At 42.0% G+C, this 11,943-nt stretch overlaps 2 protein-coding genes across 6 annotated transcripts; both read left to right on the top strand.

Moving 5' to 3' along the window:
• Positions 1-929: 929 nt before the first annotated feature.
• LOC117144657 (putative gustatory receptor 28b) lies at positions 930-8,294 on the top strand. Of its 5 annotated transcripts, none has more exons than XM_033309968.1 (3): positions 930-1,598; positions 7,406-7,966; positions 8,029-8,294. In XM_033309968.1, exons 1-3 carry the CDS (start codon positions 930-932, stop codon positions 8,155-8,157), a joined length of 1,359 nt encoding a protein of 452 aa, XP_033165859.1. In that variant the 3' UTR covers positions 8,158-8,294. The 5 variants fall into 5 exon arrangements, with proteins under 5 accessions (XP_033165859.1, XP_033165880.1, XP_033165851.1 ...); XM_033309989.1 differs by lacking the exon at positions 930-1,598 and adding an exon at positions 2,484-3,198; XM_033309960.1 differs by lacking the exon at positions 930-1,598 and adding an exon at positions 4,366-5,098.
• Positions 8,295-9,045: 751 nt separating this feature from the next.
• Positions 9,046-10,687, top strand: LOC117150676 (putative gustatory receptor 28a). Its single transcript, XM_033317681.1, has 3 exons — positions 9,046-9,675; positions 9,911-10,513; positions 10,568-10,687. The coding sequence occupies exons 1-3, from the start codon at positions 9,046-9,048 to the stop codon at positions 10,685-10,687; spliced, it is 1,353 nt and encodes a 450-aa protein (XP_033173572.1).
• Positions 10,688-11,943: the final 1,256 nt, after the last annotated feature.

Below are 11,943 nucleotides of genomic sequence, written 5' to 3'. Positions count from 1 at the left end.
AAGTTATTTGCTTTATTTTTAAACAGGTTGCTTTGAAATGCAAAGCCAACGGAAATTCAATTCGCCTGAAACCTTTTCTTTTCACTATAAATCGATTTAGATATTTCACTTGCAAATTCTCACTTTCGTATATCATTTTGTGGCACATACTTAGCGTTGCATTGCGTTGCACGTGTGAAAAATAAACAAAAAAGTTGAGATGCATTTCATTTAACGCCGGCGCCATTGTCATAGAAAATCTAAAAACAAAAACGCAAAATTTCTTAGGAGACACTCTTGTTATTGTTTCGACTGGCGGTTGTTAGCCAAATTGTGCGACAAAAATTCTGAGCCAGCCAGCCACATGATTTGTTTCATTGTGGCACGATGTTGGGTTGGAGTCGAGTGCTCGAAACTGGGAGCTCATTAGGCCGGGGGGGTCCATTACGCAATCTCGTTTGCATTGTTGAGTTTACTGGCAGCAGATGAAGATGATGGCGGCACTAGTTGGCCCGCTCTCTTGTTTGCATTTGTTTATGCGCAGTTTCGTTAATGTGGACTTTTGTCTTGCTGCATTCTAACATAAATATTATGCTAAACTCGGTTTTTATAATAGGATTTCGAAACGCTTACTCTCCAAGCTCTAAGAAAAGAATTCTCCTTTCACTATTCTCGGAATATAAATGTTCCACCTCTTCAAAAGCGTGTTGGCTGGGGTTCTATGCACATTACTTATTTGCTTTGTAATTAATTGACCGAATGTAGATTACGATATGATTCCCTTAGATAACAATTGATGAAATTCAAATTAAGCCAGTTGCCATAGCTGCACAGCCAACAACAGCAATTAGCATATCTCCGCAATTTAATCTGCGATAAGCTATGCACTTCAGCGAAATGAATCCAACTCAAATTTTGACGAGGAAGCGTAATTTATTCGGATTCGAGCAATGATCCGCTGTGGATTGAACATTTTTCGCGGCTGCCGAGGACGAATCCGCTACTGGTTGAGTGCCCGGGATTGCTATGGCTCCATTTCCTTGTTGGTGGCCATTGGCTTTGCTCTGGGCATCACACCGTTTCTGGTGAGGCGAAACGCGCTGGGGGAAACTTCGTTGGAGCAGTCCTGGTATGGATTCCTAAATGCCATTTTGCGCTGGCTGCTGCTCGCCTACTGCTACAGCTACATTAACCTGAGCAACGAGAGTCTGATTGGCTATTTCATGAGGAACCATGTGTCCCAGATAAGCACACGAGTCCATGACGTCGGAGGCATTATAGCGGCCGTGTTCACCTTTATTTTGCCGCTACTCCTGCGAAAACACTTCCTGAAATCTGTCAAGAATATGGTGCAGGTGGATACACAACTAGAGCGTTTGCGAAGTCCTGTCGATTTCAATACGGTTGTGGGCCAGGTGGTCCTGGTCATATTGGCGGTAGTTCTCCTGGATACCGTCCTGCTGACAACTGGCTTAGTTTGCCTTGCCAAAATGGAGGTGTACGCTTCGTGGCAACTCACCTTCATTTTTGTCTACGAGCTCCTGGCCATTTCCATCACCATCTGCATGTTCTGTCTGATGACCAGGACGGTTCAGCGCCGAATCACCTGCCTTCACAAGGTGAGTGATGAGTAGATAACAATATTTGTGGGTTGAGTATTAGTATTTACTATGTGTCCTATTCAATTAAAACATCTCTATACGGTGTAGTGAACAAACACAGTTCATCTACAGCGAATAACCAGCCATCAAATCATCATATATCACCTGTCAATCAGAGTAATCCCTCGTCCCCTGTGCCCAAGCAGCAAGCTGAGTGGAGAAATCTGATCAGCTTATGGCTAAAGCAATGGCCAGGAACGATTCCCCATCGATATCCTTCACCTTCATTTCCATATCCACCCAGTCACCGAGTGTGACCAGATATGCGATTACTCGAGTGTCTCTTGATAATGAAGACAATGAATTGCTCGTCACGAAGCAAACTCGCATGGATGCTCACGCTCTTGACGGGGGAATATCTTTAAAGTCTAGCGGCAGAATTAAACTCAAGTCGTATCCGTTTTCAAGGACACTGTGATGCTGATGATGCTATCATAGGGTCCTAGCAAATACATTTAGCCAAATTCGTTGTGATTTTCTTTCCATGTACCCCCCAAGATATAAACATTACTCACTTATTCTTATTTCGTCTTTTTTATTAACATAATTTGTATCCATTTTATTTGTTTGTGTGCATAAAATTTCTCCAAGCCATCACTGGCAGCTTGATAGAGTGAGAAAACGATAACACTTGTTGCTATTGCCCGACACTTGTTGTTGTGAGTCCTAGACAACATGATAATGAGCTTTCGCCAGCCGGCATTTCGTTTTTATATCCCCTCTTCGCCCACTTCACGCGACCCCCCGTCCTTTTATTATCCTTTAGCTCACTTCGTTTGCATCCGTCGCGTGGCAATCGCCATTTTTCCTATTCACCAGCCAGTTCGCGTTGACACTTTCACCCGAACGGTTGTGCGATACGCCGTGCTCTGTTTTCATTTCCGCTTCCGGTGTGCATTAGTTCGATTTCGCCACTATGTCCGCCCTGCGTCGGGTGCGCAAATACTTTATATCCTCTCAGGTCTACGAGGCACTGCGTCCACTGTTCTTCCTAACGTTTCTATATGGACTGACGCCATTTCATGTGGTCAGACGAAAGATGGGGGAATCCTACTTGAAGATGTCCTGTTTCGGTGTCTTCAACATCTTCATTTACATCTGCCTCTGTGGATTCTGCTACATCTCATCCCTGAGGCAGGGAGAATCCATTGTGGGTTACTTCTTCCGCACGGAAATCTCCACAATCGGTGATCGTCTGCAGATCTTTAATGGTTTGATAGCTGGGGCTGTGATTTATACTTCGGCAATCCTAAAACGCTGCAAGCTTTTGGGCACCCTGACGATTCTACACAGCTTGGATACGAACTTCTCGAACATTGGAGTACGCGTGAAATACTCGAGGATATTCCGGTACTCGTTACTCGTACTGATCTTCAAGCTACTGATCCTGGGTGTTTATTTCGTTGGAGTTTTCCGGCTGCTCGTCTCCCTGGATGTCACACCTTCGTTCTGCGTTTGTATGACATTTTTTCTGCAACATTCGGTTGTCTCCATAGCGATTTGTTTGTTCTGCGTGATTGCCTTCAGCTTCGAGCGGCGCCTCAGTATCATCAATCAGGTGAGTGGGGGTAATGGTTATCAGTACGACCAGCAAGTACAGGTAAATATTTACCTGCAGCAGGTGGAGACAGCGCGTCTGGGGTGCGTGACTTGGATTGTAGTCGGGATCTCGCTATCATCGCTTTTATTACTCAACCACAAATCAAGTGTGAAAATTAATTTATGTAAAGCCATGGTTACACACCGCATACTCCCATCAAACTAGATTATTTGCTATGATTCCACTAGACATGTTTAGTAATTACGTTTGCTTTTTGGGTGGAGGGGGTCAGCAAATAACACAGCCTAGACTAGACTGTTTTACCAACAAGGTCTGCTTGGCAATGGATTAAGTTTCTCTATAGAGCATGTGAATCATTCGATTAAAATGTGTTGTCTACGTCAAGGCGCTTGAATTAATTTAACAGTTGCTCACTACTGCATTCTATTCCATTTTTCAATTTTTAATAATTTCAACAAATGCACAATCCGTTCAGTACTTTAAAGTATAACATGACCAAAACAAAGACGCCATTTCGCATTCACAAAAATGTAATTTCTCTTCCCACTTTGCTGTTTCGAATACGAAATGATTCCATTTCAAGGCTTCTGGGAACTGTGCTTATCATAAATTTGCAACAATATTTCTTACTGCTACTCATTGCCTAAACCAACCGAAAATGTCAATGACCCCTCATAACCGATAAAACGAATGAGTAATATCCATAATTATCCATAATGGCCATAATTCCAACGTAACTAACCAAATCTCATCTACACGCAGGACGTGAAATACTAAAGCCTTTCGAACAATTGACATAAATTCATTCTCGCTCTTCACGGAAGCCGTGAAATTAATTTGGCTTAAGAGGGTCTCTGGTCACTCATTGATCTAAATAGGGATATAGACATGGAAAACTTCCCTTAACGTGGGGAAATCGTTGGATTGCCCTGGGGAAATAATTCCCCGGCGGGTTGCGCCATTAATTAAAATGCAACAGCTAGAGCTAATAGGTTAATGGTCGAAACCTAAGCGGACAACAGCTTGTCTAGACCCGAGGTACATATAAAAATGGGAAAATTATTTACTTTTCCAAACCCACCCACAAATTTCCTGGTCCGACGACTCCTGGTAAAATGCAAATCATTTGCGGTCCCTGGCGTCAGTCGCCGGTTGAAGCTCAAACGAAGCGGTCATGGACATTGAAACGGCCAAGGAGCCGGTGAATCCAACGGATACTCCTGACATAGAAGTGGCTCCCGGACTATGCCAGCCCTTGCGTCGTAGATTTCGGCGATTTTTTACCGCCAAACAGCTGTACGAGTGCCTGCGTCCTTTGTTCCATATGACCTACATCCACGGACTCACCTCCTTTTACATTAGTTGCGATAGTAAAACCGGCAAGAGAGCCATCAAGAAAACCATTTTCGGCTACATCAATGGAATCATGCACATCGCCATGTTTGTCTTTGCCTATAGCCTTACGATTTATAACAATTGCGAGTCGGTGGCCAGCTACTTCTTTCGGTCCCGCATCACCTATTTCGGGGACTTGATGCAGATAGTGAGTGGATTCATTGGAGTTACTGTCATCTACCTGACGGCCTTTGTACCAAACCATCGATTGGAGCGTTGCCTCCAGAAGTTTCACACCATGGACGTGCAACTCCAGACGGTGGGAGTGAAGATCATGTACAGCAAGGTGCTGCGATTTAGCTACATGGTCCTGATCTCCATGTTCCTCGTAAACGTGCTCTTTACCGGCGGCACCTTCTCGGTTCTATACTCCTCGCAAATGGCGCCCACCATGGCCCTGCACTTCACCTTCCTCATCCAGCATACGGTCATCGCCATTGCCATTGCGGTCTTCAGCTGCTTCACTTATCTGGTGGAGATGCGACTGGTGATGGTCAATAAGGTAAGGGATTTCCTATTCCAAGGGCAACACTTAACCGTAGGACAGATTGGTGGAAAGAAAGTTGGAACACTTTGTTTTGTTTTCCACAGAGTGACAAATTAATCCAGCAATTTTTATCTCATTCTAGAAGACAATTTAAGACTGGTTGTCCTTCTTAATATATGTATAAATAATCAAAACCATTACAATCAAATGCGTATCTTTTATCAACTATTTATTCAACTAGTTAGCAGCTTTAATTGTGTATTTCCCATGAGGACACTAAAATAGTAACGACATAATATTTTTCCATTTAGTACGCCAGTGTTTTCAATTTCATTCAGCTGATTCAATTAAATTAATTAGCCCACACAAACAGTGACCGTGAACTCGCCAACCGGAGGACATCAACTCCCACTTTATAATTTCATAACGCTGGAAACTACCATTAAATGAGAACTTTGTCGGTGGCTGATGGACGGGTTTACATTACCTGACCTGTCAACGGCGAAAAGTAGACAATATTAAACCGCCACGACGTTCAAGGTGTGGATCATAAATACTTTAAGAGCCAATCACTGATGAATTGTATCCGGCGGCGCTATAAAAGCAAGTTGAACTGGACTCCGACGGAGTTCTTTCTTTTTCGGCAACAATGCAACGCATTTAATACATACTACAAATATTTTAAAAATACGTTGAAGAAATGACATTTTTCTTTTGTGATCTATTCAATCCTCGGGATGCTTTCGGAGCCGAGCAAACCTTGCTTTTCTACACCTATCTGCTCGGTTTGACCCCTTTTCGTTTGAGGGGTCAGGCTGGTGAGAGGCAGTTTCATCTAAGTAAAATCGGCTATCTGAATGCCTTTCTTCAGTTGAGTTTCTTCAGCTACTGCTTTTTGGCCGCTCTCATCGAACAGCAGAGTATTGTTGGCTACTTCTTCAAATCCGAAATATCTCAAATGGGAGACTCACTGCAAAAATTCATCGGCATGACTGGAATGTCGATACTGTTCCTCTGCAGCAGCATTCGCGTTAGATTGCTGATCCGTATATGGGATCGTATATCCTGTATAGATGATCGCTTTCTCAACTTGGGCGTATGCTTCAATTATCCCGCCATTATGCGATTGAGACTTCTACAGATCTTTCTCATTAATGGCGTGCAATTGGGCTATTTGATTAGTTCCAACTGGATGCTGTTGGGAAATGATGTGCGACCCATTTACACAGCAATTGTGGCGTTCTATGTGCCCCAAATATTTCTACTAAGCATTGTTATGCTGTTTAACGCTACTTTACATCGTCTTTGGCAACATTTCACTGTACTAAATCAGGTGGGTTAAGCTGAAGTGAAACTTAATCTTTAACAACAGAAACCATTTGCTTGTTTAAAGTCTGAATTTCCCCGCTAAGCTCACTAAGCCACTCTAAAGCCTTTAAACCTCGCAAAGCACTAGCTCTTCAGCTAATTAAATATATATCCCTCGTATAACTTATTGACACTATCTGTCGTTTTATGAGCCTCGCAATTCATTTGCGTTGTGAGATTGTAATTTCATTTTGCGTATTCCACGGACACAATGACTTCATTGAGCAGCCAGCCATACACCATGTGGCTCCTTAGGCGAATGGTTGGGAAATCGGGCAACCGACCACACGACGTATACACCTGCTATCGACTGACTATATTCATGGCACTTTGCCTCGGAATTGTGCCATACTACGTGACCATATCTTCAGAAGGCAGAGGAAAACTAACATCCTCGTACATCGGCTACATCAACATCATTATACGAATGGCCATATATATTCATTCATTCTACGGCGCCGTCAATCGGGATACGTTAATGTCCAACTTTTTCCTTACGGACATTTCGAATGTGATAGATGCTTTGCAAAACATCAACGGAATGCTGGGAATATTTGCCATATTACTTATATCGCTGCTGAACCGGAAGGAATTGCTGAAACTGCTGGCCCTATTCGATGGACTTGAGACGGAGGCGTTTCCACGCGTGGGCGTGGCAATGCAGCAGGTTGCAGCTAATAAGAAAATGAATCGATTGGTTATGATCCTGGTTGGCAGTATGGTGGCATATATAACCTGTAGTTTTCTGATGATCGGTTTGAGAGACACGGCCACATTTTCCATCTCAGCGATGATTAGTTATTTTTCACCACATTTTATCGTGTGTGCGATTTCTTTTCTGGCTGGAAATGTAATGATTAAGTTACGCATATATCTGGGAGCTCTTAACGAGGTTAAGATGGTTGGACACTTCTAATATTTCAACTTATATTTTCTATTTGATTCTACTTATAGGTGTTGAAGAACCTAGCCCATCAATGGGACACCCGAAGCCTCAAGGCGGTGACTCAAAAACAACGTTCTCTACAATGTCTGGACTCATTTTCCATGTACACCATTGTAACCAAGGATCCTGCGGAGATTATACAGGAGTCCATGGAGATACATCATCTCATTTGCGAGGCCGCTGCCACGGCCAACAAATATTTTACCTACCAACTGCTGACCATTATATCCATAGCATTTCTGATCATCGTTTTCGATGCGTACTATGTTCTGGAGACCCTGCTGGGAAAATCGAAACGCGAAAGCAAGTTCAAAACTGTGGAATTCGTGACGTTTTTCTCCTGTCAAATGATCCTGTATCTGATCGCCATAATTTCGATTGTCGAGGGAAGTAATCGCGCCATCAAAAAGAGCGAGAAAACTGGAGGCATTGTGCACTCCCTACTCAATAAAACCAAAAGTGCTGAGGTCAAGGAGAAACTGCAGCAATTCTCCATGCAGTTGATGCATCTCAAAATTAATTTCACCGCCGCTGGTCTGTTCAACATCGACCGCACTTTGTATTTCACGGTTAGTTGCTACACATGTCTACATATTTTCGTCATTTCCCTAATGAAACACATTTACAACAGATCAGCGGGGCCTTGACCACTTATCTCATCATCTTGCTGCAGTTCACATCCAATTCCCCCAACAATGGCTATGGGAATGGCAGCTCTTGCTGTGAGACCTTCAATAATTTGACGAATCATACGCTTTAGATGTGCTATCGATGTCATTACAATATGGGGGATGGAAATCGAAGGAAGTCGATGGAGCCGGTGAAATGGTATAGAATACGTCCAGCAGATTGTGTATTTTTTGTAAATGTTATTGTTGTTGCTAAAAATGTGTTTTCTGTCAATATGAACCAACGATTGGAAATAAATTTTTAATCGGTTACATAGATAGTCTTTTAAATTGGTAATGAGAAACTTCAGAAACTAGTTCTGTGTTCTAAAAATTGTAACAATTAGAAATAAAATTATAGATTATTATAATCAAAACCACGCTGTGACACAAAAATGCTAAAGTAACTGAATCTTCGAGTCATAATATATTTGTTCTTGTCATATCAGTTCAGTTTTTCGGGTAAATACCTGTTGGTAAGTTAAACAAATTATCGTACAAGCGAAAACAACCCTTTTTTGCTGTCCATCAACTAATTAGTAGCAAGTACCCCCCAAAAAATTGGGCCTATCAGCCACTTTGCGTGGTCGTTAAATGGGTGTTGTAAATTGTTTGCCAATTGTAATGAATAGCCATTGCCTAGAACATTTAGTTGGCAAAAAATGGATATGTCACGAATTCCGTTGAACTCGTTGAACTTGTATGTAAATGACCTTGACCACCCGTAACCCTCCCCCTCGCCTAAGGTTAATTATATATTTGCTACTATTGATATTGGTCTATTAAGAGTGCGAAGGTGTGTGTCAGCGCTTTAACGATTTTGATATATGATATATCAGTCGTGTCTCGAGTTGACACAAAGGTAATCATCATCATCAACCGGCGAAGACTTCCGTTGTCAGTTGGCGGAAAATACGCGAGTCGAGCGGACGTTCCACCTCCAGCGAAATTTAAATAAGCCATATTAAACGGTCTTATCAATGGCCTTTAAGTTGTGGGAGCGCTTTTCCCAGGCGGACAATGTGTTCCAGGCACTTCGACCACTAACATTCATATCGCTATTGGGCCTGGCTCCATTTCGTTTGAATTTGAATCCCCGCAAGGAGGTGCAAACATCGAAGTTCTCCTTCTGCGCCGGCATAGTGCACTTCCTGTTCTTCGTCCTGTGTTTTGGTATCTCCGTGATGGAGGGAGATTCCATAATAGGCTACTTCTTCCAGACCAATATCACCAGATTCAGCGATGGAACCCTACGCCTGACTGGCATCCTGGCCATGTCCACTATTTTCGGATTTGCCATGTTCAAGAGACAACGTTTGGTCAGCATAATACAGAACAACATAGTGGTGGACGAGATATTTGTGAGGCTGGGCATGAAGTTGGACTACCGCAGGATACTGTTGTCCAGCTCTCTCATATCCTTGGGCATGCTGCTGTTCAACGTCATTTACTTGTGTGTGAGCTATAGCCTGCTGGTCAGTGCCACCATATCGCCCTCATTTGTGACTTTCACAACCTTCGCCCTGCCGCACATCAATATCAGCCTGATGGTCTTCAAGTTTCTTTGCACCACGGACTTGGCCAGGAGCCGGTTTAGTATGTTAAACGAAGTGAGTGTCATGGGACTTTATTGCGCATGCAGTGGCATTATGTATGGAAAAAGATGCGATGGATTAAATCACAAGCTCTCTTCCAAGTAAAATACTTGCCAACTTGAAATGAATAATTTGTGTAGCATACTTTTTCAATGCACATGCTTATAAACAGAGAGGTGTTAAATTCCCAATTAAATGCGTATTATTTAGTGTAAAATCTAGCTTATGATAACAATTTAATCTTTGACAGATCCTGCAGGATATTTTGGATGCCCATATTGAGCAATTAAGCGCCTTGGAACTCTCACCCATGCACTCGGTTGTCAATCACAGACGCTACTCACATCGCCTGCGAAATTTGATTAGCACGCCAATGAAGCGGTACAGTGTTACCTCCGTAATACGCCTCAATCCGGAATACGCAATCAAACAGGTGTCGAACATTCACAACCTGCTCTGCGACATCTGCCAGACCATCGAGGAATACTTCACATATCCGCTGCTGGGAATCATAGCCATATCCTTCCTGTTCATTCTCTTTGATGACTTTTACATTTTGGAGGCCATTCTGAATCCCAAACGATTGGATGTCTTTGAGGCCGATGAGTTTTTTGCCTTTTTCCTGATGCAGCTCATCTGGTATATAGTGATCATCGTGCTGATCGTAGAGGGCAGCAGTCGGACTATTTTGCATAGCAGCTATACGGCAGCTATAGTTCACAAGATCCTTAATATCACCGATGATCCAGAACTCAGAGATCGCCTATTCCGACTGTCCTTGCAACTATCGCATCGGAAGGTCCTTTTCACAGCCGCGGGACTTTTTCGTCTGGATCGCACACTGATTTTTACGGTGAACTATTATTGTAAGTAGTTAAATATTTTATTTAAGTTAATATATTTGCAGATTACTGGTGCTGCCACTTGCTACCTCATTATCCTCATCCAGTTTCGATTCACGCATCACATGGACGACACCAGCTCCAATTCAACAAATCATTTACATTCCATTCATCTCGGCGATTGAATAAAATTATTTATGCACATTAATCAATTCAATTTTAACCTAAAGTGTCCTTACGTACAAATGATAAATAAATTGAAGTTTTCCAGCTCGCAGTAAATTCAATTTTTAAATCGTATTTTTTATGCAATAATATAATATTTAAGGCAAGTACACATTTCAATTACATTTAAACAGTACGATACGTATTCACGTAACGTAAGCCAATTGACTGCAAAAAGCTGGTTGCTACGTCACTTACTGTGTTGCTGGCTGACATAAGCTGCTTGAATTTCACTAATGAACTCAAATGGAGAATGCTGGCCGAGACCCATTTCGAAGCTAAGGGCTGGCTTGACCCACTTCTGCTTGCTCCACTTCACAACATTGCAACATAATCTGCAGCGGTAACTGACTTTTGGCCCCAACTGATACCTAATCCCAGTTAGCACGCCATGTGAAAGGAGGCAAAACACTAATCCAATAAGGAAGCCAGCCTGAATACGCACTGAAGCAACGACATTTGATTGCTTTATTGCCTCAGACTGCCATCCATTGGTGTTTTCTATGCCATTTGCTGGTGAGTTGTGCCCCTATGATAGCGAAATAAAAAACAGTTGAAACATTGCTCTGATCGCTTGTCGATTTTCGCAGCTTACAAGTGTGTGGGGTTAGTCGTGAATGTTCGCTGTTCACCTAGTGCTAATCATCACGATTAGCCGCATTGATAAGGCTTCGACAATTTGTTATCAATTCGGATTTCTACTTTACGATTTGTTTACTTTTCCACACGCCACCCGTTTCGTATGCGAAAATCCGCAGTTTTATGAAATCTAAGTGCATTGGATTTTCTTTCGCTGATTGTGATTTTGTGAAATGTGACCCAGTTATATTTGACCCTTTCAGTTCAACACATTTTATATTTATTACATTTTAATAACTTACAAAAAAAAATATATATGAAACTAAAATATTTGTAAATCTCAAGATATTTGATTCTTAATTTAAATTTTTCATAATTTCCTTATACATAATCAAATATGTGATTTTTCCTAAGAAATTCAATTCAAGATTTGCTAAATGCTTCATGCTATTAAAATACAAAGAAAATAGTTTAATTTAGATTATTTCCCAAAATGTATATAAATATGGTGACACTGTTGTTTCTGACTTCTCCTTCCCTTTGATGCATTCTACAGTTTTAAAGTCGTACTCGCGTTTCAGATTGTATATTGTTTAATTCAAAATTCAATGGCACAACTATGAAAAGCCCAAAGCGC

The sequence above is a fragment of the Drosophila mauritiana genome, chromosome 2L (genome assembly GCF_004382145.1).
Source record: "Drosophila mauritiana strain mau12 chromosome 2L, ASM438214v1, whole genome shotgun sequence".
Classification (NCBI taxonomy): Eukaryota; Metazoa; Arthropoda; class Insecta; order Diptera; family Drosophilidae; genus Drosophila; species Drosophila mauritiana.
Note: the sequence above shows the minus strand (reverse complement) of the source record. Positions and strands in the feature narration are given on the sequence as shown.